General features: G+C 24.8%; 1 protein-coding gene across 2 annotated transcripts in view; it reads left to right on the top strand.

Annotated features, from left to right (window-relative positions):
- The window catches only part of LOC117168871 (eukaryotic translation initiation factor 3 subunit C), a 48,007-nt gene that overhangs the window by 7,761 nt on the left and 12,504 nt on the right, over positions 1–27,742 (top strand). For both annotated transcript variants that reach the window (XM_033354757.1, XM_033354758.1), the window contains exons 4-11: positions 3,402–3,686; positions 8,096–8,190; positions 8,258–8,385; positions 12,473–12,883; positions 16,234–16,443; positions 21,317–21,470; positions 21,568–21,783; positions 26,005–26,284. In XM_033354757.1, coding sequence (XP_033210648.1) covers positions 3,402–3,686; positions 8,096–8,190; positions 8,258–8,385; positions 12,473–12,883; positions 16,234–16,443; positions 21,317–21,470; positions 21,568–21,783; positions 26,005–26,284 — 1,779 coding nt within the window. The remainder of the gene's footprint in view (positions 1–3,401; positions 3,687–8,095; positions 8,191–8,257; positions 8,386–12,472; positions 12,884–16,233; positions 16,444–21,316; positions 21,471–21,567; positions 21,784–26,004; positions 26,285–27,742) is intronic.

Below are 27,742 nucleotides of genomic sequence, written 5' to 3'. Positions count from 1 at the left end.
TATTAATATTAATTAATTAATTTGAAGTGATTTTAAAGCTTTTGAATTATTTTGGGATGAAAAATGTTCTACAATTTCTGAAGGTATCGAACGATTTTACAGCTTTAAAGTATTTCGTGTTATTTTATAAGGTTTCCGAGGATGTCAATGATTTTTTGTGATTTTAAAACTCTCAATGTATTTTAATAAATTTTCAATAATTTCAGAAAATATCCTCATAGAATTTCACGTAATTTTATAAGATTCTATTAGGGTTTAAAGAATTTATTCAATGGATTTTAATTTTTTTTTTAAGTTTAATTTAGTTTCAATGATCAAAGGATTCGAAATATTTTAGGAAAATTCAAAGAAATTCTAGAACTCTTTTATTTATTTCAGTAGTTTGAAGGCTTTCAAGGACTAAAATATTTTCGGGTATTTTAAAAGATTCCAAAAAAATTTCAAGAGATTTAATCAGTTTTAAGGGATTTCCAAAAGTTTTAATCATTTAAAGGGATTTTAATATTTTAATGGGTTTCAAAGAATTTTTCACAAGGCATTAGCGATTTCGAGGATTTGAAGAGACTTCGAAATATTTTTTCCAATTCTTATCAATTTATCCTAAATCCTTTTACATTATTTTGAATTCTTCTAAATTCACTTAATTCTACCTAATTCAATTAATCTTTCCGTATTTTTTAATTGTTTTAAATTCACTTGATTGCTTTTTTTAAATTGAGTTTTATTTTTATGAATTTCATCTAATTCTACTCATTTTTTTAAGTTTCTCTAAATGCACTCAAAATTTAACAATCAAATTATTTTGATTCTTTAAATTGTTTGACCGAGAAACCGGGAATTTTTTGAGACCGTGAAATGACAGTGATCTTTTTTTTTTGACCGGGAATTTTACAAATTTGTAGAAGATAAATCTGCCCACGTTTGATTTCAAAAGTTTTTAAATAATTAGTTGACTTGTTATGTTTTTAAATTATGCTATTATTTAGCTTACAATGCGTAATTCAAAATTTTTTTAATTTAAAATTTTCCATTTAAAATTTTTATTTCTAAGGTTACATTTTTAATTTAAAGAATTTTAAAATTCTTTCTTAAAGACTTACACAAATAAAAAAAGAAAGCCTTTGATGTTGAAAATTTTGGATAAAAAAAATCTTTATTTAATAAATAAATACATTTGTTTAATTTATCTGTATTTAAGTAATAAAAAGTGAACAAAACGATTTTAAACCAGTTCAAAATTTAAGAATTTTCAGATTATAACGTTAAAACTTAAACGGTTACAATTGTAAAGTCTTAGTCATTAAACAAATGTGCAGGTGGAACTGCAAGTTTATAAACTTTTTTCAACTTAAAAATAAGTTCATAATAATATATTCTTAATTAAAGGATTTTATTAAATTTAAAGTATTATTTCAGTATAAAATATTCCATTTTTAACCCATTCAATTTGAAATTTTTAATTTAAAAAAAAGATTAATTATTGAATATTTAACAATATTTGAATTTTTATTTAAGACAAGTAAATTGAAACAAAATATTTATAAGTAAAGAATCTTTAACTGAATTTTTTGACATAGAAAACCTGGAACCGTTACAATTTTAATGGTTGTATTTCAAAAATACTTAATTTGTAACTGAAATTGTTAAATTTTGATGTACAATTTACAAATGAACATTTGTAGAAAAAATTTGAGTAATCTTAAGAGATATTTAGGAGTATTAAAAAGGTTAAAAATTATCATGCAAATTTTAGAAAGTTTTCTTAAAATCGTGTAGAATCTTTTTTGAAAATTTTGTTTAAATCTTTCAAAAACTTTTTAAATATTCTCTTAAAATAATGTTTCAAAATAAAAACTTATTTTTAATTTTCCTAGGGATCTTAAGAAAATGTTTTTATTCTTTTGAAGCCTTTCATAATTCTTGAAAAGAATCTAATTTTTCTATTAATAATCTGCGAAAATCTGCATTTTGTTTTATATTAGGCTATCATTTCAATGTATACAATAAGTTTGAATCTTTTCAAAACTTCTACATATCTCTTAAAATTACTCAAATTTCGCCTACAAATAATAAATGTTCAATTGTTATTTATACATCCAAATTGTAAAGAAATTTTCTAAAATTTGCAGAATTTTCTGAAAATTATAGAAAAAATTCAATCCATTTTGACAGATATTTTGAAGTTCTGAAAAAATTTCCAAAATAATTTTAAATTTTGAAACCACTTTGAAACAACTTCTAGATTTCTCAAGATTTTGAAATAAAATTTTGAAGCTTTCCAAGGATGTTTAAACTATTTAAAAAGAAAATAATTGAATTTATAATTTAAGAAGTGTTAAGTTAAAATTTTTTCAATTTCTCTGTATTTGATGTTTCAAGCTTAAAATTCCCTAAAATTATATAATTTTGAATATTTGAAAGTTCATTGATTGATTTTTTTATTTTGAGCATTGAACATGATAAGGTTGATTTATATTTTGTTACATTGAAAAATGTTAGTACCTTCAATTTTATACGCATAAATTATTGAGCATTTGAATACAACATTTTATGATTAAAAACTTTTAAATTAAAATTTTTAAACTTCAAAATTCAATAGTTCCACTTTGAGTGCTTTCATTTACAACTCAGTTTTTATAAGGTCAATTGGAAAATTGTTTAGCTTTAGGGTTCCATTTTTTAAATTTCATTGACTGTGGAAAATGTTTGCGAACTCGGAAATGATCGGGAATTTATTTCGTCGATTAAAAGGGCCACTCTGTAAAGCTTATTTCAAAGTTAGCGAATTTCATGAAATTCTTTCATATTTTGAAATGAATTTAAATTGTTTTTTTTTTTTTTATTCACCTTGAATTTTTATGAATTTCATCGAATTATTCTCCTTTGTTTTAAATTTCATCAAGTTCGTTCCCGTTTTTACGGAAATAATTATTTTTGTTTACATTTTTCCAAGTTTTTTGCATCTTTTTTAATGTAACTTAAAGTGTTCTCAAATCTGGTGAATTTATTCTTTATTTGTTACTCTTTGAGTCCGAAAAAAGTACCCTATGAATGTGACAAAAAGTACCCGTGGTACGTGAAAAAAAAAAACAATTTAATATTATAAAAATAAAGGGGCAACAGCTAAAAAAAAAGTGTATAGATAATTCCCGCCGGTAGTGTACAAGAATTGTCCTGTAAATTATCTCGCAAATATTACATGGCTGTGAAATTGATTTAAATTCGAATTTTGAATAGAATTTTCAAAAGTTTTCCTAGAATTTTTCAAAAATTGACCTGGAAATCCTGGAAATGTACTGGATTTTTGTAATTTGAATTTTGTCACAACCCTGTTCTTCAAGCCTCTTATCCAATCCATTGGAATCTTTTATATTTTATTAATTTAAATATGTTTCTATCAGGTTTCGAAGATTTGCAGCGGGCGTACCAAAAGGCACTGCCGGTCGTAATGAAGGAAGAAAGTGGCCAAACGCCTCGTTTCTACGTACGATGTTTGGTGGAAATGGAAGACTTTATCAACGAAGTCTGGGAAGATCGCGAAGGACGTAAAAATATGTCTAAGAACAATTCTAAGTCCCTGACCTCTTTGCGTCAGAAGCTTCGTAAATATAACAAAGATTTCGAAGAGGACATTGCTAAATTCCGCGAAAATCCTGACCAGGACGATGATGAAGAAGATGAGAAAGGTATAAACTTGATTTCAAGGTGGTCGCTGGACCGGGATACTGGAAAGTTTTAATTGATAAATTTTGTCGATGGTTTGAAAAATCGCCAATAGGGATCTTTGAAATATTTTTAATGTCTCACTGAGTAAAAAACCTATAAAACCGTTAATCTTTAAGGTTGTAAAATTAGAGAAAACTTTTCACTAAAGGACATCAATAATTTTTTCATTTGCCAGGATACATTGATTAATATTTTTCATATTTAAAGTTGAAAAAAAAAACATTTTTTTTTAACCCAGATATTTAATGAAAAATATTCAATGGAAAATAACAAATTTTGTTCTCAGTTTCTGGAGAGGTTTACAGTCTTTTCCGCAAGAAAATCAGCAAACAGTTCTGAATTAATAAACTGACAGCGATTTGTTTAAAAATATAAAAAGTATATTTTTACAAAAAACCATTGTTTTCCAATGTTTTGTTGAATTGGTCTTATTATAAGGAACAAATCTTGCGATCAGTCAAGGATTTAAAAAAAATTGCAAAATTCAGGAAATTTCTAAAAGAGGCACTTTAAATAACCTTCAAGAATAATACATTTTTTAATTTTAGTCTAAATTTGTGTTATTCCAATCATATAAGGTGTTATATTTAAAATGTCATAAGATTAAAGTTCTGGTCTTTAAATGTGAATGACCAGGGAAAATGAAAAATTGGTCAGAGTAAAATCAGGTCATTTGAGAATTAAATTTTACAGTCACGCCAAAAAGAAAATTCAATTTAAAATTACTGACGTTTAAAGAATTTTTTAAAATTCTTTAATCAAGAGTAATAATTTAAACCGTCTAAATACTTCTAAATAAATAATTTTTTCTCAAATTTGAGTAAAAATGCTTTGCCAAATTTGTCTAAAAACAACATATTTTTTCACAGACAAATTCTGTGACTCATTTGAAATGGATCGGGTCGAATATTAAAATATCTGTAAACTATTATTGGGGTATCTATTGAAACTGATAAAATGGGGAAAGTCCGCGAATTTTATTTAGGATCGAGAATTTTTTTCTTCTATCGGAAAATATACTTTTTTCTACTTTATTTGACAATTTGGTCAATTATTTAAGAATATATTGCAAAAATAGTTTTGGAAAATAATCATAAAAATTTAAGGAACATTATATTTTTAATGAATTTGATAGAAACGTCATGATTAATTGGGATGACTGAATAATCCCGACACTGTGAAATTACAAAATTGAAAAATTCCCGACAATTTATAATATTGCCGAATTTGAACATTCTTGACAAAATATTGCCGTATTGAAAAATATCGTAACTAGAAAATTCCCGAATAATAGAATTCCGAACAGTTTATAATATTTCCAATTATTGTCATTTTAAATTCAAACAATAATTTTACAAACTTTTAACATTAAAAATAGTTTTTTTTTTAATAAAAATATTTGATTATCATATTTAAAAAAAATGAGTAATACTCATTCAAGAATTGCAATTATTTAAATTTGTGAATTTTCAAATTCAGTAATTTTGTATATTACGAATGTTCTACTTTGGATATTTTATAATTCGGCAATCTTCTCTCGGAAATTTGGTTATTTGGGAATTTTTAAATTCTGCAATATTAAAAACTGTTCAGGAATTTTCCAATTCAGGAATCTTATTATTAGGATATTTCGCAAATTTCCAAGGATGCGTTTAAAAAGGTTGAATGCATTAGATTTTATTTAAATTTGTAGAAAACATTTAAATTTGTACTACTTTTTCAAAATATTCTTTAAAAACGACACAATTACTTGATTTTTGCTCATTTTTTAGAGAATTCCGATAGCTTTTAACTATTTTAAGAAAAAAAAAATGTTTACTCTCATATAGAGTTATTAAATTCCCAAGAATTTAAGTTCGGGTTATATAACCGAGAATATGACAGAATTTAGGAGAATTTAAAAGAATGTAAGAATTTATGATTTAAAAAAATATTTTTATTGTTCAGGTTGTATCAACGGTTGAATATAAATTATTTTCTAGCTCAGACATATTCAGGAATTAAAAATATGCAAGCAGTAGCTCATTAATTATTTAACACTGTTAGACTGAAACTCGAACCACAAAGTTTGCTCCCGTGTGACATTTTCAAAATTCTCTGATTTTTCTTTAAATAATTTTTCATTTCAAATCATTAATATTCAAATACCAGCAATTTAATCTTCTGATATTTTTAACATCAAATATTTTATAAGCGGAATAAAACAGTGTTGCACATACAAATTTAAAATTTTCAAATGTATTAATTTATTTCAAACAAAAAATTTTTTTTCTACTTTAAAAGATAACTCTTTACAAAATACTGGAATTTTCAATAAATTAAGTGAATTTTTAACAAAATAGTTGAATATTCAACTTAAAAAGATAAATTGTCAACGAAAAGTGTCATAGTTTATATTTTAATAAAAAGAATGAAATTTATACAACAAAAAAAAAGAATTTTAAAACCGAAAAGACAAATTTCTAACCAATAAAGATTTTCCACTCAAAAGATAAATAAAAGTTTATCTAAATTATTGAACCTTTAAACCGGAAGACAAATTTTCTTTACAAAAATTCAATTTTGAAACAAAAACTATGTCTGTTCAACAAAAAATTAATTTTCCACGAGACTGATGCATTTTTACGAAAAAAAATGAAATTTCAAAACTAAAAAATAATTTTTAACAACAAAAAACGCGTATTTTTAACTAAAAAATGTCAATCTTAAAAAAATGGAAAAGTTACATTTTCTGTTAAAAAATGAATTCTAAACAAAAAAAAAAGTATTTTCCACTAAAGTGTTAAATTTTCAATCAGGCATAAGCCTTCAATAAAAAAAATTTCACAATGTAATGTAACTTTGACTCAAGTAGTTAAAAAAAATGATTAAAAAAGATTCATTTATAACAAGATAATTAAACTTTTAACCAGCGAGATAACTTTTCAACTTAAAATATAAATCTTTATCAAAAAATGTGATGTCTTAACAAAGCGATTTGACCAAATGTTTTAAACAAATTAGTTGAATTATCAAGCAAAGAAGAACGATTTTTAACCAAAAATTTGCGTTTTCATACAAAAAATGAAATTTCTCCTATAACAGATGAAGTTTTAAATCAAAAAGATAAATTTTCAAAAAAACAGTTGAATTTTCTGTTGAAAAAGATTTTAGTCGAGTTTTCACGATCAAACTATGCATTTTTTAACAAGAAATAATTTTATACCAAAAAAAATTGAATTTTTAATCCAAAAAGACGAATTTTTAACTGAAAATGATGACTTTTAAACAAAATTGTTAAATTTTCTAGCAAATAGTTGCATTTTTATACAAAAAGATTACATTTATCTTAAAGCAGAAGAATTTTTCTTACAAAAATAAATTGAGTTTTCATCCAAAAAAGATTCAGTTAACTCAATAACATCAAAAATTGAATTTGTGTAACAAACCAAAAAGGATGAGTTTTAACAAAATGGTTGAATTTTCTACAAAATTGTTGCATTTTTATCCAAAAAAGATCAATTGTGTACTGAAACAGATGAATTTGTAATAAAAAACAAATTTTTTCTTTATGAGTGGAACTTTCATACAGAAAATGTTTCCGTTCATTTTTCAACACCAAAATATCAATTTTAAACAGAAAGTCAATTTTCTGCGAAAGATTTAAGTTTTCAAGAAAATAGTATAATAGCTTAATTTCTAACCGAACGATTGCATTTTTATATTAAAAAAAAGATTTAATTTCTGCTAAAGCAGGTAAACTTTAAAATAAAAAAACAAACTTTCAAAAAAGGAGTTGAATTTTCAACCGAAAAGTGAACGAAAAAATGCAATTTTCTATTAATTAAAATAAATTCCGAGATTCCCATAAATTCTCAGAGAATTTATTTCTAGGTTATATTTTCGGTAATATTTTCATTCTCGTTACCGTTCTTAAAGTAATATAACCGGATCAGAACTCTACTCTCATACAATTCATATTAAAAGAACTTGAGCAATCGTCAATAAATTAATTTTTATCACTTCAGTCTACAATAAATAAAGAATTGTTTTTTTTTCCACAACAGAAATGTTTTAAATGTATATTACGTTAAATTTTTCATTCCTGTGCGGTAATTTGGAACAAATTTCAAAAAGAAATCTTTAAAATTGGTCCGGGGAAAAAATGTGATCGGTAAAAACCCGGAATTTCAAGTTTCCTGATCACTAGACACCCTGTTTTCCCTTCTCGTTTTATTTCAGCAAAAAAATGCAATAACGTTCATTTCAGTTAAGAAAGTCATTGTATTAACTGCCGTTCATCATTAACTATTTTTGGAATTCCAGACAATATTTTTGTGAATAAAAACGGTTACCCCGGAATTTATTTAAAACAAACATTTATTTTCAGCTGAAGATGCTGAAGAGTCTGACGATGATGAAGATCGTGCTGCTGCCTTCAAGAAGTCTAGCGTAGAACCTGTGCCAGATGTTTCCAAATTCAAGGTACCTTAAAATACCTTTTTTTTAATATCGAAAGAGACGAAAAGGCTTTTAATTATTGAATTTGCAGAAAGGTGCAACAGATGGAGATGAGGGAAGTGAAAGCGATTCCGACTGGGGTAGTGATTCAGACAGTGATAGCACAAGCAGTGATGACGAAGGCCAATACCAGAACATTCGTGAACGTTTCATTAAAAAGTATGTAGTTCATTCTTAGTATAACCTGGAAAAATTTAGAAATGTCAAAAAAAAACTTTTAAGTCAAAACATTTGCTCGAAAGTGTGTTTTATGATTTTTTTTTTTTTTTAATTGCCATATAAAATTGAATAGCAGTGATTCTTTAATTATAAAAGTGGCTTTATATTACTATATTTAACTATTTTGTTGAAAATCCTTTTCTTTTTTTTAAATTAATTTTCTTAACTGAAAGTTTATCTGTTTTATTTTTGGCTGAAAGTTGATCGTTTTTAGTTGAAAATTCAACAGTTTGGAATTTTTTCTCGATCTTGACTGAAAAATATTTCTTTGTTAAAAATTCAACTCATATTCAAAACTCCTCTTTTTTGGTTGAATTAAATTGATTTTTATTATAAATTAAAATATTTTTGGGTTTAAATATCAACTATGTACTAATTTTTTCGTTCATAATCCACATATTTTTAAATGAAAATTTAATTACTTCATTGTAAGTTAAGCTTATATATTAGAAATTGATTTTTTTGCTTGAAAAATTAACTTTTTTTTTAAATTTGTTAGTTCTTTCACTGAAAATTAACTTATTCTAGTTAAAGATTTATCATTTCAGCTGAAAATTTGTTTTCTGTTGTTTCAAATTCAACTATTCTAATTAAAGATTCATCCTTTTAATTAAAAATTCATCAATTTATTTAAAGTATAACTTTTTTAGCATTAGTTGTTTTTTAAAAATTAATTTTCTTTAACTGAAAATGTAACTATTTTAATTGAATACTCTATCATCTTGTTTGAAAATTCATTTCTGTTTGAAAATTAATTTTTGAACTTATAATTTAACTAGTCAATTTTTGGTTGACAATTTATCTTTTATTGTTGAAAATTCATGTATTTTGTTAATCATTATAATTTTTTGGTAGAAATGAATCTTCTTCTTGCTTGAAAATTCAACAGTTCCAGTTAAAGTTCTTCATTTTCGTTGAAAATTCATCTTTTTCGTTCAAAGTTCAACTATTCCAGTTTAAGATTCATCATTTTAATTAGAAGTTCAGTTTGGTTGAAAACTAATCTTTTAAACTAAAAATTAATCTTTTCGCTAGTTAATTAATATTCTTATTTGAAAATTGACTTTTTTCGGTTCAAAATTAAAGTATTCCAGTTAACATATTCATAATTTTAGTTGAAAATTATAATTTTTTTGGTTCGAAATCCAACTGTATGATGGAAAATTGATCTTTTTGGTTTAAAATTCATCTTTTTGTTTGAAAATAAAACTAATTTGTTGAAAATTAAACTCTGTCGTTAAATTTTCCTCTTTCTGGTTTAAAGTTCATCTATTCCAGTTGAAAGTTCATCACATTGGTTACATTTTTTTGTGGAAGATTAATTTTTGTTACTGAAAATTGAACTGTTTCCATTTTGGGTTGAAGAGTGTTTTTTTTGTTGTTCAAAATTCAAGTCTTTTATTTAAAATTAATCTTTTTTATTTGAAAATTCCTGTATTTTGTTGAAAAATTGTTTTTTTTTGTTGTTCAAAATTCAAGTCTTTTATTTAAAATTAATCTTTTTTATTTGAAAATTCATGAACTTTGTTCATCATATTAGTATTTTTTGGCAGAAAATCTTCTTGCTTGAAAATTCAATAATTCCAGTTTTAAGTTCATTATTTTAGTTGAAAATTCATCTCGGTGGTTCAATGTTCAACTATTCCAGTTCAGGATTCATCATTTTAGTTAGAAGTTCATCAGCTGGTTGAAAATTAATTTTTTAAACTGAAAATTAATTTTTTTAACTGAAAATTAATCTTTTTGTTAGATAATTAATCTTCTTTTATGAAAATTGACTTTTTTCGGTTTAAAATTTAAGAATTCCAGTTAAAATATTCATAATTTTAGTTGAAAATTCATCTTTTTGGTTGAAAATAAAACTACTTAGTTAAAAGTTAAACTCTTTTGTTAAAAATTTAACTTTTTTGTTTCCAAATTTTCTAATCCAGCTGGCGATTAATCATTTTTTCTGGAAATTTGTTGCTGTTTTTTAGTGGAAAATTAACCTTTTTAATAGAATATTTAATTTTTCCAGTTTTAGTTGAAAACTATTCTTTTTTAGTTCAAAATTCAACTATTTGGTTGAAAATTGATGTTTTTTAGTTAAAAGTTCATCTTCCTGATCCAACATTTATCTTTTCGGTTTAAAATTCATCTTTTTGTTTGAAAATAAAACTACTTCGTTGAAAATTACACTGTTTTTAAATGTTCATCTTTTTGGTTTGAAGTTCATCTAATCCAGTTGAAAGTTCATCACATTGATTACATTTTTTTGTGGAAGATTAATTTTTTTTACTGAAAATTTAGCTGTTTCCATTTTGGTTTGAAGAGTGTTTTTTTTTTGTTCAAAATTCAAGTCTTTTATTTAAAATTAATCTTTTTTAGTCGAAAATTCATGTATTTTGTTGAAAAATTGTTTGTTCTTTTTTATTAAAAAAAATAATGTTTGTTTGAAAATTAATCTTCTGGTTTGAAAATTGATCTTTTTTAGTTGAAAATTCATGAATTTTGTTCATCATATTAGTATTTTTTGGCAGAAAATCTTCTTGCTTGAAAATTCAATAATTCCAGTTAAAAGTTCATCATTTTAGTTAAAAATTCATCTCGTTGGTTCAGTGTTCAACTATTCCAGTTTAGGATTCATCACTTTAGTTAGAAGTTCATCAGTTGGTTGAAAATTAATTTTTTAAACTGAAAATTAATCTTTTTGTCAGATAATTAATCTTCTTTTTTGAAAATTGACTTTTTTCGGTTTAAAATTTAAGAATTCCAGTTAAAATATTCATAATTTTAGTTGAAAATTCATCTTTTTGGTTGAAAATAAAACTACTTAGTTAAAAGTTAAACTCTTATGTTAAAAATTCATCTTTTTGGTTTCAAAATCCTCCATTCCAGCTGATGATTAATCATTTTAGATGATAATTCATCATTTTTTCTGGAAATTTGTTGCTGTTTTTTAGTGGAAAATTAACCTTTTTAATAGAATATTTAATTTTTCCAGTTTCAGTTAAAAACTATTCTTTTTTAGTTCAAAATTCAACTATTTGGTTGAAAATTGATGTTTTTCAGTTAAAAGTTCATCTTCTTGTTCCAACATTTATCTTTTCGGTTTAAAATTTATCTTTTTGTTTGAAAATAAAACTACTTCGTTGAAAATTACACTGTTTTTAAAAGTTCATCATTTTGGTTTAAAGTTCATCACATTGGTTACATGTTTTTTGTGGAAGATTAATTTTTGTTACTGAAAATTTAAATGTTTTCATTTTTGGTTGAAGACTGTTCTTTTTTAGTTCAAAATTCAAGTCTTTTGTTTAAAATTGGTCTTTTTTTAGTTGAAACTTCACGTATTTTGTTGAAAACTCATGTTTTTTTGTAAGAAATTCATGTTTTGTTTGAAAATTAATCTTCTTGTTGGAAAATTGATCCTTTTAGTTGAAAACTCAGGTATTGCAGTGAAGTATTCACCATTTTAGGTGAAAATTCATATTTTTGTTTGAAATAAAACTACTTGGTTGAGAGTTAAACTTATTTGTTAAAAAAGTGTCTTTTTGGTTTAAAATCCATCTATTACAGTTGATGATTCGGCCTTTTAGGTGACAAATGATCACTGGTTTAAAAAATTGTTGTATGTGGAAAATTCATCTTTTTGGTTGAAAATTCTTATATTCTTTATATTCAATATAGAAACCACATTAATTTTACCTAAATACACACTGAATTTTAAGTTCAGCAGATAAAATAAGTTTTTTTAATTATTACTTAAATTTCTGATCTTTAGAGACAAATTCAAGAAAATAATTATTATGTTCTCAGTATTATTTAATTATTAAATTTACCGCTGGTATAAATATTATTTGAATCCCTAGCAACTAAAAAAAAATATTTATAATAATTTTGCGAAACTTGATACATATTCTAGAATTGTCAGGGGATTTCTTTCAGGATTTTAGTAAACACCCTCTATAAAATCTTCTTTTTGAATAATCAACTTAAATTTTTATTGGAATTTATCTTAATTGATTCTTTTAATTTGTTTTGTTCACAGAACAACCGATAAAGAAGGAGGAGACGATGAAGATAAAACAAAGAAGAAGGAGCAGAAACGAAAAGATAAAGATAGGAAAAAGAAGCGCGACGAGGATGATGGTGAAGGCGAGTGGGAAACAGTCAAAGGAGGAGTTGCGATACCTTCGGAGAAGCCGAAAATGTTCGCCAAGGACGCTGAAATCAATGTGCCTGCTGTTCTGAAGAAACTGACCGAAGTCCTTGCTTCTCGCGGTAAAAAGCGAACAGATCGTCGCGAGCAAATTGAACTTCTTCACGAACTTCAATTGATATCAGACACACACAATCTTGGACCAGCGGTCACTATTAAAATCAAATTTTCAATCGTCTCCTCAATCTTCGATTATAATCCTAAAGTTTCCGACGCCATGAAACCGGAGTACTGGTCAAAGTGAGTTTTTTTAATAACATTCCATAAAATATCTTTTATTTTCATTAGCAATATTACAATAATATTGTGATATTAGTAAAATGTAAAAATGAATATTCTTTTTGCACTATATATTTAAGAAAAAAACGTACTGTTTAGATATAATTAAATACTAATAACTGGCATCATAAAGTTATAATTTAGGGATACTCTAAATGTTTTGAAAATATTTCGTTTTTGATGGTGAAAATTGGCTTTAGGGTTACTAAAAATTGAAATAAATTTATCATTGAATCAGACCTTTTGGTCTCGATTAAGGGCCCTCATCACTGATTTATTTCTTAAATATTGGTACAAAAAATTGTTCATTCGTGGAAGGATATAATTTTATAGTAGAAAAAAAATTAATTTTTTTTTTTGCAAATATAAATGAAGACAACAAAATTATTTACGTTGATTAATAGATTAATTGTTATGGAGATGTAAATGAAGACATTTGTTTTAACTCAAAAAATAAAGTTATTTGGAGATGCTTAATTCATAAAAATTGCACAAAAAAAAGCGTTTTTCGAGACAAACTAATTTTTCGTAATTTCGCAATTTACTTTTTATTTATATACAATAATTTATATTTTGAAATAACATCAGCTACTTCCTTTTACAGAATTTTCACTGAGATTTATTACATCAAAGACTTCACGGTTTTCCCCTTTTTAAAGAACTCTATTTTTTCTCTGTCCCTAGTTTTGTTGATTTTTTTTCGCTTAAATGCGAACTGAATTAGTAGAACCCAATAAGAATATATAACTATTTTTGAATGAGAATTAATTCTTTTTTATTGAAAAGTCTACTATTATATTCTTGGTTCAGAATTCATTTGTTTTGGTGGAAAATTAAACTGTTTTGTTAAAAATTCGCTTTTTTTTAAACACAATTGTTTTCTTAAACATTATTTTTCATAAAAAAGTATATTATTATATGTTTGATTAAGCATTTATCTTTTTTGTTTGAAACTTAAATTATTTGGATAAAAATGAATGTAATTCCTTTGTTGAAAATTCGACAGTTTTGTTAAAAATCATACTTTTTTTTAAAAACTCAACTGTTTTTGTTGAAAATTCGTCTTTTTGTCTGGACAAGTCAACAATTGGTAGAAATTTATTACCTAACTGGACGAAAAAAACATTTTCTTTGAAAACTCACTATTTTGTTAAAAATTAATTTTTTGTATCAGAAATTAAACTGTTTTCTTGAACATTATTTTTCCTAGAAAAGTATATTATTATATTTTTGATTGATCATTTTTATCTTTTTTGGTTAAAACTTAAATTATTTGGATAAAAATGTACTTTCTTTATTGAAAATTCAACATTTTTGTTATAAAATCATTCTTTTTGTTGAAAACTCAACTTTTTTTGAAAAATATTTTTTTTCCGATAAAAATTTAACAATATGTAAAAAAATTTACCTTCTTGAAGAACAAATCTTTTTTTATTTGAAAACTCAACTGTTTTGTTAACAAGTAATCTTTTTTGGTCGAAAATTTAACTGTTTTCTTGAACATAATTTTTCATAGAAAAATGTATTATTATATCTTTTGGTTAAGCATTCACCTTTTTTGATTGAAATTAAATTATGATTTGGATAAAAATGTAACTCCTTTTTTTTAAATTCAAAAGTTTTGTTAAAAAATCATTCTTTTTGTTGAAAACCCATCTTTTTTTAAAAAATAATTTTTTTCGGTCGAAATTGCAACTATGTTGTAGAAAATACGTTTTCTTTTGGCTTGAAAATTCAACAATCGGTAAAAAAAATTTACCTTCAACAACTCTTTTTTTTATTTGAAAACTTAACCGTTTTCTTAAGAAGTAATCTTTTTTGGTCGACAATTGAACTGTTTTCTTGAACATTATTTTTCATGGAAAAGTTTATTATTATATCTTTTGGTTAAGAATTCATCTTTTTTGATTGAAATTAAATTATTATTTGGATAAAAATGTAATTCTTTTATTGAAAATTCAACAGTTTTGTTAAAATGTAATTTTTTGGGTCGAAAGTGAAACTGTTTTCTTGAACATTATTTTTCATAGAAAAGTATATTATTATATTTTTGATTAAGCATTTATCTTTTTTGGTTGAAACTTAAATTATTATTTGGATAAAAATGTAATTCTTTTATTGAAAATTCAACAGTTTCGTTAAAATACAATTATTTTGGTTGAAAAGTCAACTTTTTTTTTAAATAATTTTTTCGATTGAAAATTCAATTACATTTTAGAAAATACGTTTTTTTGGCTTGAAAATTCAACAATTGATAAAAAATTTACTTTCTTGAACAGCAAATCTTTTTTTATTTGAAAACTCAACTGTTTTGTTAAAAAGTAATCTTTTTTAGTCGACGAAAATTTAACTGTTTTCTTGAACATTATTTTTCATAAAAAAGTTTATTATTATATCTTTTGGTTGAGACTTAAATTATTTGTATAACAATGTAATTTATTTATTGAAAATTCAACAGTTTTGTTAGAAAAATAATTATTTTTGTTGAAAACTCAACTGATTTGTTGAAAAATCGTTTTTTTTTTGTTTTTTTTTTGTTGTTGTTGAAAATTCAACTAGTTGGTAGAAAATTACCTTTTTTCTTGAAAATTCAACTGCTTTGTACAAAATTTATCTTTTTGGCTTGAAAATTCAACACTTAGGTAGCTATTTTTTTTTATCTACTTGAACAAAAAATTTTTTGCTTTGAAAACTCAACTATTTTATTTAGAAATCATCATTTTCTGTCCAAAATTTAACTGTTTTATTGAATGTTCGTCATTTTAGATTTTAAATCGATCTTTTTCGTAAAAAATTAATTCTTTTAATTGAAATGTCTGCTATTATATTTTTAAAGCAGAATTCATCTCTTTTTGTAAAAAATTGTACTATTTGGGTGAAAATTCAATTGTTTTATTAAAAATTCAATTTTTTTCCTAAAAAGTCATATTTTTTGGCAGAAAATTTGCCATTATTGATTGAAAATTCAAGAAATAATTTACCTATCCATATTTTTCTGAAAAATCGCCCTATTTTCCCTGTTTTGAAGCCATTTTTGTCTGTGAAATCTGAAATCCACTTTTGCTATAATGTACATCAGATATTTTACGTTGACGTTATAAAATATTTAATTCCTTTCAAAATTTTATAATAAAGCAAATGATATTGAAGAATTATTATTATAAACGCGTTGTCAATCGGGAAAAATTTAATTTTTGATTGGGAAACCGGGTTACACCCGTGAATTTTCTTTTAACTTTGAGTAGCCACCCTGACTTAAAAAATATTTGAATACACTAAATAATTGAGAGCTAAATCATATTTTTCTATAGATTGCTTGAACGTATCTCTGAAATGTTGGACATGATACTAAACACACCAGATTTGCTGATCGCTGAAACAGTTTCTGAAGAAGAAGAAGAGTACGAGAAGCCACCCTACAAAATGCATGGATGTGTTCTCACTTTGGTGGAGCGACTCGACGAGGAGTTTACGAAACTTTTGAAGGAATGCGATCCTCACAGCAATGAATACGTCGAAAGGTAATGTAACATTTTTTTAAAATTTTGATTATATTATATTCAGTTAAGGTCCCTACAGTACCCTATTTTAAAAATTTGGTACGTAAGTTACTCTATTATCAGTAAAAAAAATAATCAGGGGATAATTTGAAGGGATTTTGAACATTTTAGGATATTTAAAAAACATTCAAGTGGTTTTAAAAAATTTCAAAGGACATTATTTTTCATATAAAAGTTTATTATTATATTTTTAGTTAAGCATTCATCTTTTTTCATTGAAATTAAATTATTATTTGGATAAAAATGTAATTCCTTTCTTGATTTTTTTTTTTTTTTTTTTTTGAAAAATTAACTGCTTTGTAGAAAATTCATCTTTTTGTCTTGAAAATTCAACAATTGGTAGACATTTTTTTACCTTCCTGAACAACAAATCTTTTTTCTTTGAAAACTCAACTATTTTTTTAAAAAGTAATTTTTTTTGTCGAAAATTAAACTTTTTTCTTTAACATTACTTTTTCATAGAAAAGTTTATTATTATATTTTTAGTTAAGCGTTTATCTTTTTTGCTTGAAATTTAAATTATTTTGATAAAAATGTCATTTCTTTATTAAATTTTTACAAAATAAAGTAACTTTTCTACATTGTAAAGATTACATCAGCCATGTTTCTTTAAATAAATTAACTCGAGGGTTAATCACTATTCGATTCAGGTATGTGCCTATTTCTGATTTTCCGTGATTTCTTTTGAAATATTTCAAAGTATTTTTTTAATTTTCTGAGACATTTTCAAGAGATTCCAGTAATTAATTTGAAGGGATTTCGAACATTTTAGAGTATTTTTAAAAGTTTCCAGTGGTTTTAAAATATTTCAAAGGATTTGAAATATTTTATGGAATTTTACACGCTTTCAAGTGATTTTAAATTAATGTCATTAATTTGAAGGGATTTCAAGGGGATTGAAACATTTTAGGATTAGCAATTTTCTAGAATTTCGGAAGATTGGCTGTGGAACTACGTAGGTTTTTTTTTAACTTAAATTTGCTAGAAATAGTGCACTTTTGAGGAAATCAACCGATTTTTTCCCATAAAAGTAAGCAGTCAATTTTTTATAAGAAAAGAATTATACATTAAAAAGTATTGTTTAGGACAAAAAAAGAAAAATCGATTTTTTCAAAATCCTAGAGTGGTGTTGCCCCTTAAAGATTTGAAGAGATTTGGAATACATCCTGAATTCTTATTGATTTATCCTAATTTATTTTTAATTATTGGGAATTTTCTTTTGTTTTATGAATTCACTTCAATTTTTTGATTCACTTAAATTCTTCTAAGTTTACATATTTCTACTTACTTCAATAAATGTTAAAACGTTTTTTATTTAATAATTGAGAATAAGGATCGGAAGATATTTTAAAGCCCTCAAGGTATTTTAATACATTATCCAGGGCTTCAGAAAATATCAGATTTCATAGAATTTCACGAGATTTAATAATATATATATATTTTTTTTTTAATTTTATTTTACTTTATGAACGGTTTACACCTCGATGCAATTTAGTGGAGATTTAGTGGATTTTAAATAATTTATTTAAGAAAAATCAGATATTTCGTAAGGTTTTAAAGATTTGGAGATATTTGCATTTTTTAATTCTCCCTGAATTCTTAATATTTTATCCAGAATTCATTTAAATTCTTTTGAATTTTTTTAATTCACTTGAATTCTAAAATATATACTCTTCAATTCAATGATATTTTTTCAAATACCTCTGACAGTTATAAGAGTTTAAAATGATTTCAAAAGATTTAAAAGAATTTATAATATTCTAGGGAATTTTACAAGATTCCGAAGAATTTAAAGTTAATTTCATTATTTTGAAGAGACTTCAAGATGTTTGAAATATTTTAGGGTAAAGAATTTCTTTAAATTTCGGTAGATATGGAACGATTTTACAGGACCTATAAGGTTTCAAGATATTTTACAAGATTTCATGGAATTTTATGAGGTATCCAAAGTTTTCAATTATCTCAAGGGATGTTTTAATATATTTTTGAAGATTTTACGAAATATCAGATTCCATAGAAGTTCACGTGATTTTATCATATTTTACCAGATTTTCAAGAATTTATTTACGAGAAGTAAGGTATTTCGTAGAGTTTTTTAAAGAGATTTGGAATTCACCTTCAATTCTTATTAAATTATCCTAAATTATTTTGAATTTTAGGAATTCTTTTAAATTTACTCAGTTATACGTAATGCAATGAATTAAAAAATTCTATTAAAAATTAATTTAATTGACCCGGAGGACAAATTGATAAAATGGTCAAAGGATTTTAAATATTTTACGAAAATGCATTTTCTAGAATTTCGGAAGGTATGAAACAATTTTACAGGACCTAGGTTTCAAGATATTTTAAAGTTCTCAAGGTATTTTAATACATTTTCCAGGGCTTCAGAAAATATCAGATTTCATATAATTTCACAAGATTTAATAATATTTTGGTGGATTTTAAATAATTTATTTAAGAGAAGTGAGGTATATCCTGCGGTTTCAAAGATTTGGAGATTTGACATTATTTCTAGGAATTCTCCCTGAATTCTTAATAGTTTATCCGGAATTCTTAAAAATGTACTCAATTCTACTTAATACAATGGTATTTTTTTCAAAAAGCTTTGCATTTTCAAGAGTTTCAATAAATATAAAAGGATTTCAAAAGATTTTAAACGCTTGAAAATATTTTAAGGAATTTTAAAAGAGTTCAAGGAATTTAAAATTAATTTAATTAATTTAAAGGGACTTCAGGGCGTTTGAAATATTTGAGGATCAAAAATTTTCTAGAATTTGGGAAGATATGGAACGATTTTACAGGATCTACCAAGTTTTAAGATATTTTAAAAATTTCCACGGACCTTATAAGGTTTCCGAGGTCTTCAATGGTCTCAAGGGGTGTAAAAGCCCTCAGGGTATTTCAATACATTGTCATAGAATTTTCAGGGATTTTATAATATGGTACTAAATTTCAAAGAATTTATTCAGGAGAAGTGAGGTATTTCGTATGGTTTAAAGATTTGAAGAGATTTGATATTCACCTTGAATTCTTATTAATTTATCCTAAATTTATAATATTTTAATGGATTTCGTAGGGTTTCAAAAATCTGAAGAGATTTTCAAATTTTTTTAAAAATTAATTTGAAATTCGCCCCTAGTTCTTATTAATTTATCCTGAACTATTTTAAATTCTTTTGAATTATTCTAAAAAAAAATTAATTCTACTCAATAAAATTCTTTTTAATGTCCATTAATTCTTCTAAACTCATTTCAAACTTCCTTAATTCAATCAATTTTGTCATTTTTTAAAAATTGTTTTCAATTTACTTAATTTCTTTTTTAAGTCACTTTGATTTTTTATAAATTCCATAGAATTCTTCTCATTCCCCATAAATTCCTTTAAATACACTCAAATTTTAAAGAAATCAATGGAATTTTTTCGATTTTTAAAATTATGTCCAATTCATTTGAATTTTTTTGAATTAGTTCGTATACCTTAGTTTTTTTTTTTTAGAAATTCGTAGGGTTTCAAATATTTTAAGAGATTTGAAATTACTTTTTGGAATTCACCGTCAATTCTTATTAATTTATCCTAAATTCTTATTGATTCTTTAGATTTCTCATGAATTCATTCAATTGTATTAAAATTAAGTGGATCTTTTAAAAGTTGTTGTTTAGTTTCTTTTGAAGTCTTTGTAGGCATCTCATTAAATTCTTCTTAATGTCCTTTAATTTTTTCATGTTTTCGAATTGTTTTAAATTCACTTAATTTTTTTCTTTAATTCAGCTTGATTTTTTGTCAATTTCATAAAATTCTTCTCATTTCCCGTAAATTCCTATAAATACATTTAACTTTGAAATCGATGGAATTTGTTCGAGTTTAAAAATGATCTCTTAATTCATTTGAATTTCTTTTGAATTATTTTGTAGTCATTAGTCACTTTATTGGTTAAAAATTAGTAGGGTTTCAAATATTTCAAGAGATTTTAAATTACTTTTTGGAATTCACCCTAAATTTTGATTAATTTACCCTAAATTTTTATTAATTCTTTGGGATTCTCATGAATTCATTCAATTCTATTCAATTGAGTGGATCTTTTAAAAATTGTTGTTTAATTCCTTTTGAAGCCTATGTAGGCATTTCATTAAATTTTTTTTAATGTCCTTTAATTTTTTCATGTTTTCGAATTGTTTTAAATTCACTTGATTTTTTTCTTTAATTCAGCTCGATTTTTTATGAATTTCATAACATTCTTCTCATTTCCCTTAAATTCCTCTAAATACACTAAAATTTCACTGAAATCAATGGAATTTAAAAATTATTTACAATTTATTTGAATTCTTTTCAAATTGTTTTGTAGTCATTGGTCACTTTTTTGGTTAGAAATTATTAGGGTTTCAAGGATTTAAAGAGATTTGAAAATTTTTTTTAATTCGCCCTGAAATATTATTAATTTACTCTGAATTTATTGGAAATTTCATGCATTTTTTAATTCATTTGAAGTTTATTAATTCACTTGAATTTTTTTAATTCAGTTATTCAATTCATTAGAATTATTTTTTAATTTACCTTGAACCACCTTAAATTCCTCTAAATTTATTCCAATTTTACGAAAATCCATGGAATTTTTTTAATTTTTTCAAATTAATTTGAATTATTTGGAATTTAACCTGAATTGTTTTTAAGTTTTATAAAGTTATTCTGAATTTTTTACCCTTGGAGCGCGAAAAAAGTATCCTAAGAGGGTGAGACAAAAAGTATCCTTTGGTTCCTATATTTTATTCCATGGGGCCTACGAGGCCTGTGTTGTACGATTACCGAGACTTTAATCGAGATATTTTTTGTTCAGATTGAAGGATGAAAAGCAAGTCGCTTCAATTATAGACAAAGTGCAGGAGTATCTTGAGAGGAAAGGAACCGTTTCCGAAATTTGCAGAGTCAACATGCGCAAAATTGAGCATCTTTATTACAAATTCGATCCCACTGTTCTCAAGCAACATGATGTAAGTTTTATCACCACTATGATATTCGATGAAGACAATTATAAATTTCTACTTTACCCTATTTTCATGCCAATCTCTATTGCATATTTTTTCTCAGGGTGAGATTCCCGCTGACGTTGTTACATCCGTTCAAGTAATGGAGAAGCTGTGCAAGTACGTCTATGCTTATGACGGAACCGACAGGCTCCGAACTCGTGCAATTTTGTCGCACATTTATCACCACGCGTTACACGACAACTGGTTCCAAGCTAGAGATCTTCAGCTGATGTCTCATTTACAAGAAACTATCCAACATTCCGATCCAGCTACTCAGGTGAAGCTTCTAACTGTTTAACTAGCAGTAAATTTATTTTTTGATTTCAAGTTTGATTTCAACAGTTTTTTTTTTTTTTTTTTTTTTTTTTTTTTTTTTTTAATAATCAGTTGAATTTTTATCTTTATCAATTATGATATTATTCAGTTTACAATTCGTAATTCGAAAACCATTCACTTAAACATTTTCCATTTTGGATTTCGAAATTGACAATGGTGGATAAAAAACCTTTTTTCGTCGATAAAATGTGATTGTTAATTATAATTAGACGACGTTTTAAGATTTTGACCAGGTGATTGAGTTTAATAAGGTGTTAAATTTTGTTTAAATTTTTGTTAAATCTTAGACCAGTAGACCAACAAAATTTAATTATGCTTTAAGAATTAAAAAGTAAATAATAATTGGTTATACAAGAAACCTATTTTCAATTTTAAAATAACTTTAAAATAATGCTTTTATTAAATTTCAAATTTTGTTTTAGTCTAAAATTTGGAAAATTGCAATTTTGTAATTAAGAAAAATAGCATTTGCTTGATATTTAGAAATATTTTATTTTTCATGCAAAGTCAGTAATTGTAAATCAAATAACTAAACTTTGAGCGTTACAATTTTAATTGTTATATTTGAAAAAAATGTCATTTACAAGTAAATTTGTCGAACTTTCATGTATAAAAACTATTGAGCACCTATAATTCCGAGAAAAATTCAAGTAAGTTGAAGAGATATTTAGAAAGTCTGAAAAGACTTAATATTAATGAAAAATGTTAAATTATTTCAAATCATTTAAACGAAGTGTTTATATGTGTTGACAAAATCCGGCCATTCCTACCGAAATTTCGATGCAAAAATGTTCCACGGCATAATTTAAAATCAAATATAGATTTTTTCACATTTCCAACAAAAAATTTACAAGCTTTTTAAGAAATATGAAAGGCTTTAAAATAATAAAAAAACATTTTCTTGAGATTCCTATGAAAATTGAAACTGATTTTATTTTAAGAAATTTATTTTAAGAGAATATTTAAAAAGATTTGCAAAATTGTAAAATATAGATCTGGAAGATTTTAAGGAAATATTTTTCGTTTTGCAGGATTTAAAAAAAATTGCAGAAAAAACTCAAATCATTTTAATAAATGTTTAGAAGACCTGAAAAAATTTCAAAAATAATTCAAAATTTGAGCAAGATTTTAAATTAACATAATTCTAATTTAAGAAATGTTCCGTTCATATATTTTTAAAAAATGTAATCGTTCAACTTTTTAATTTTTCTGGCTTAAAATTGCTTCTAATTATTTGTAGCTTTGTTTTTAATACTTCGAATCGAATTTTTTTAGCTATAGAGTTCAAAATTTTTAATTTAATTGACCGTCAAAAAATGTTTGTAACCCGGGAGAAAACCTGGAATTTTTTTAATGTATTTAAAACGGCAACCGTGATTTCTGTAAGAAGAAGTTTTTCAAAAAATTAAAATATTACTTTAGTCACTTTTTAGTCAATAAATTAAACCACCGGTTAACCACTATTAAATTCAGGTCTATAACTATTTCTGCATATATCTTTTTTAAATTATAAGGAATTTTATAGAGCTTTAAATTTTTTTTAGAATTTGAAATATATTAGAGGATTTTAAAAGATTCCAAAGAATTTTTCATATTTTTCAATAAAATGAAGGTATTTCTAAAGGTTTTTAAAAAATATTTTAGGATATTTTAAAAACCTCCAAGGAATTTTAAAAAGCTTTAAAATGTTTCAAAGGTTTTCAAAAATTTTGAAAATATTGAACATATTTGAGGATATTTTAAAAGATTTGAAAGCATTTTTAATATAGTTCAATAATTTGAAGTTATTTTTAAAGGATTTGAATGATGTTAGGGTAATTATAAAACTTCCAAGGAATTTTAGAATCTTTCAAAGGATTTTAAAAGTTTTCAAAGGATTTGACATATTTCAGATTATTTTAATATGTTCCAATGCATTTTTAAGAGAATACGATTTTTTTAAAGAATTCTCAATGATTTGAATGATTTTGAGTGATTTAAAATTATTTCATGGGGTTTTGTAGAATTTCCTAGAATTTCAGATTAAAAAAAACGATTTTTTAGGATCTATAAAGTTCTAGGATGTTTTAAAAGATTCCAAGGGTTTTTACCAAATTTTCAAAGATTTCAATGATTTAGAGGGGTTTTAAAAGCGTTAAAGGTATTTTAATAAATTTTACAGGATTTAAAAAAATAACAGATTTTATCATATTTTAATTAAAAGATTTGAGGATATTTTAAAAGATTTCAAGAAATTTTCAATTGGTTTCAGTCATTTGAAGGGCTTTCAAAGAATTTGAATGACTTGATGGCATTTTTAAGAACTTTAAAAGATTTCAAACAGATTTTAAAGGGTTTGAAATATCTTAAGGTATTTTTAATAGATTTCAATAATTTGAAATGATTCCAAAGGATTTGAAAGAATTTTGGGTATTTTATGAAAATCCCAAAGAATTTTCAAGCTCTTTAAAAAGTTTCAAGGTATTTCAGAAGATTTAAAATGTTTTAGGGAATTTTATTAAAAGAATTTTAAAAAATTGTTTGCGGTTGTAAAAAACCTCTTAGAATTACGGTAGAGATAGAATTAATTTCTAGACTCTTGAAAGTTTTAAGATATTTTAAAAGGTTCCAATGGATTTTTTCAGATTTCCGAGGATTTTAATGATTCTAAAGGATTTTAAAAGCTGTCAGGATATTTTAAATAAATTTTCCAGAATTTCAAGAAGTATCAGATTTCATAGAATTTCACGGGGTTTTATAATATGTTCGTGGATTTCAAAGAATTTATTCATAAGAAATGAGGGATTTTGTGGTGTTCCAAACAGTTGAAGAGATTTTAAAATTTTTTTTTGAAATTCATTTGAAATTTACCAAGAATTCCTCCTAATTTATACTGACTTCTTTTTAATTTTTCGGTATTCTCTTGATTTTTGTTTTAATTTCCATGGAATTCTTATAAATTCACTCAATTCAATGGATTACAAATTATTTTTTTCATTTATCTTAACGTTGTACAAACTCACCTTGAATTGTTAGACATTTCATCAGATTCTTTTAATTCCCTTCAATTTTTATAAATTTATTTATTAACTGTTTCCAATTCTCTTGAATTTTCTTAAAAATCAACCTGAATTTTGATGAATTTTATCGACTTATTCTTATTTCCCTTAAATTTTTGGATTTGTTTTTCAAAAAAAACCCCAATTTATCTCCAGATTCTGGTATAGTTTATCGCCTGCTTTCAAAATTAACAAAATGGAAGCGGTTTTTCTGAAAATAATAAAAGTAGATTTTCTCAAAAAACTCACACTTATATTTTTGCCATTTTTTTGTTAAATTTGTACTATCATGAAAAAAAATACCCTGTGCGTTTTATGCGTGCTAAATAACTTTTGTGGTCAGGAGAATTTTTGTTCCAAAAATCGAATACTCGCATTTTTCTTGCAAACAACAATAGATACGAAAAAATGTTAACAAAATATCAAAATTCAATATTAGTATATTGATTTAAAATATTTTTAGAATAAAAATGGTGGGTATTTCCGTAAGCCAAGAGTGAAGAGAATTTTTTATTTATAGTATAATAGTACAAATTCAACAAAAAATTAGCAAAAAATAGTGTGGATTTTTCGAGAAAATGGATAAACTCTACCAGAATCTGGAAAGAAATCTGAAATATCTCAGTTTGGTCAAAAGTTATATAAGTTTTAAAAAAATGTGGGGTTTTTTTTTTTTAACAAAACCAAAAATTCAAATACGCATAACACCGCAAAAAAATTTTTCTCACAAATCACGAAAATACGTATAACCTGCCTGATTTAAAATGGATTGGATTAATGGAATTAAAAAAAAATTTCAATTCATTTGAATTCTTTTGAATTCAACTTCAATTTTGTTGAAGTGTATGAAACAAATTCTTTTGAATTCCTTTAAATTCCTTTAAATTCAAAGGAACATTAGTCACATTACTAATGCACATTATTTAGATTTTATATTGAAAATATTAAATATGAGAATTTTGTTATTTAAATATTAATGGTCGAGGAAAATGAAAAAGTAGCTCGGGAAAAATCAGGGGAAAGTCAGCGCATTTTTTTTTTTTTTTTTTTTTTTTTTTTTTTTTTTTTTTGTTTACTTTCTCACATGCGAAAGGTATCATTTTCTTTACTGAAACTGATTTCAGATTTTGTACAATCGTACAATGGCTCACTTGGGACTTTGCGCTTTTCGTCACGCAAACATCAAAGAGGCTCACAATTGCCTGGTAGATCTGATGATGACTGGAAAGGTCAAGGAACTTTTGGCTCAGGGTCTGTTGCCTCAGCGTCAACACGAGCGTAGCAAAGAACAGGAAAAGATAGAAAAGCAAAGGCAAATGCCCTTCCACATGCACATCAATCTCGAACTGCTCGAATGCGTTTATCTTGTCTCTGCAATGCTCATCGAAATCCCTTACATGGCTGGTAAGTTTTTTTTAAGGGCAGTTAAAAAACTACGTCACACTCTCCCGCTTTTTAATTCAAATTTTTTTCCTTGATTTCATTTGATAAACGCCTAAAATAAAGTAAAACATACATGCATGTTATTTAAAGCGACTTGAAAAACCAAATTTATTTTTAAAAAAAATGAGAAATAGTGATTTTTGACGAAAACGGGGACAATAACTTCTTTTAAATAAAATTAATGTGTAGGGAGCATATGAATAAAGTCGGGATATATTAAATTTTCAATATAATAGTTGAATTTTAAACCAAAAAAGTTTGATTCTCTCCCAAAAGATGAATTTTCTACCAAGAAAAATGATTATTCAACCAAATAGTTAAATTTTCAACCAAATAAGTGAACTTTTAGGCAAAAGGAACAAATTTCAAACAAAATAGGTCAACGTTCAAACAGTTTTTTGAATTTTTAAACAAAGCAGATTAAACTTCAAATAAATACGGTTGTATTTTCAACTATTCAATTTTCAACCGAAAACTTTTCTGCTAAAGCAGATGAATTTTCAATCTAAAAAGACGAATTTTCAACAAAGCAGTTCAATTTTCGAGCCTTATAGTTGACTTCTTAACAAAAATAGTTGAATTTTCAACAAAATAATTGATTTTGTTAACACACACTTTAATTTTCAACCTACAAAAATGAATTTTCAACAACAAAATTTAGTTTATCAACCAATCAGTTGCACTTACAACCAAATAGTTGAACTATCAAGCAAAAGGGATGAATTTTCAAGAAAAAACTGGAATTTTTTACCAAATAATTAAATTTTCAACCTACAAATGTGAATTTTGAACGAAATGGTCGAAAATTCAAACAAAATATTAAACTTCAACCAAAAACAGCTGCATTTTCAAGCAAATAGTTAGATTTTCAAGCGACAAATACAGATTTGCAACAACAAAATTAAATTTTTTAGAGAATAATTCTTTTTCAATAATTACAGTTTCAATAGAATAGTTGAATTTCTAACATTATAGTTTAATTTTTAAGTAAAATTAATACTTCTGAAAAAAATAATAATAATAGCTGATATTTTAACTAAGAAAAGATTTTTAATTTTAATCAAAAACCGGTTACTTTCACCGAAAAGATGAATTATCAACAACAAATTTTATAGGTGATATTTAAACCAAAGAATATTTTGATTTTAAATAAAAAACAGTTAAATTCAACTAAAAAAATAAGACTTTTCAACCAAAAAGTTAATTTTCAACCAAACAATTGAATCTTTAAGCCAAAAACACCGCTTTTTGGATGATAATTGAATTTTCAACCAGAAAATTTTCAACCAAAAAAAAGATGAATTTTAAATCTAAAAGGACAATTTTTCAACAAAGCAGTTACATTTTCCAACAAAAAAGATGACTTCTTTATAAAAATAGTTGAATTTTAACAAAATAATTAATTTCTCAACGAAATAG

The sequence above is a fragment of the Belonocnema kinseyi genome, chromosome 3 (genome assembly GCF_010883055.1).
Source record: "Belonocnema kinseyi isolate 2016_QV_RU_SX_M_011 chromosome 3, B_treatae_v1, whole genome shotgun sequence".
Taxonomy (NCBI): Eukaryota; Metazoa; Arthropoda; class Insecta; order Hymenoptera; family Cynipidae; genus Belonocnema; species Belonocnema kinseyi.
This window is presented reverse-complemented; position numbering and strand designations above follow the sequence as displayed.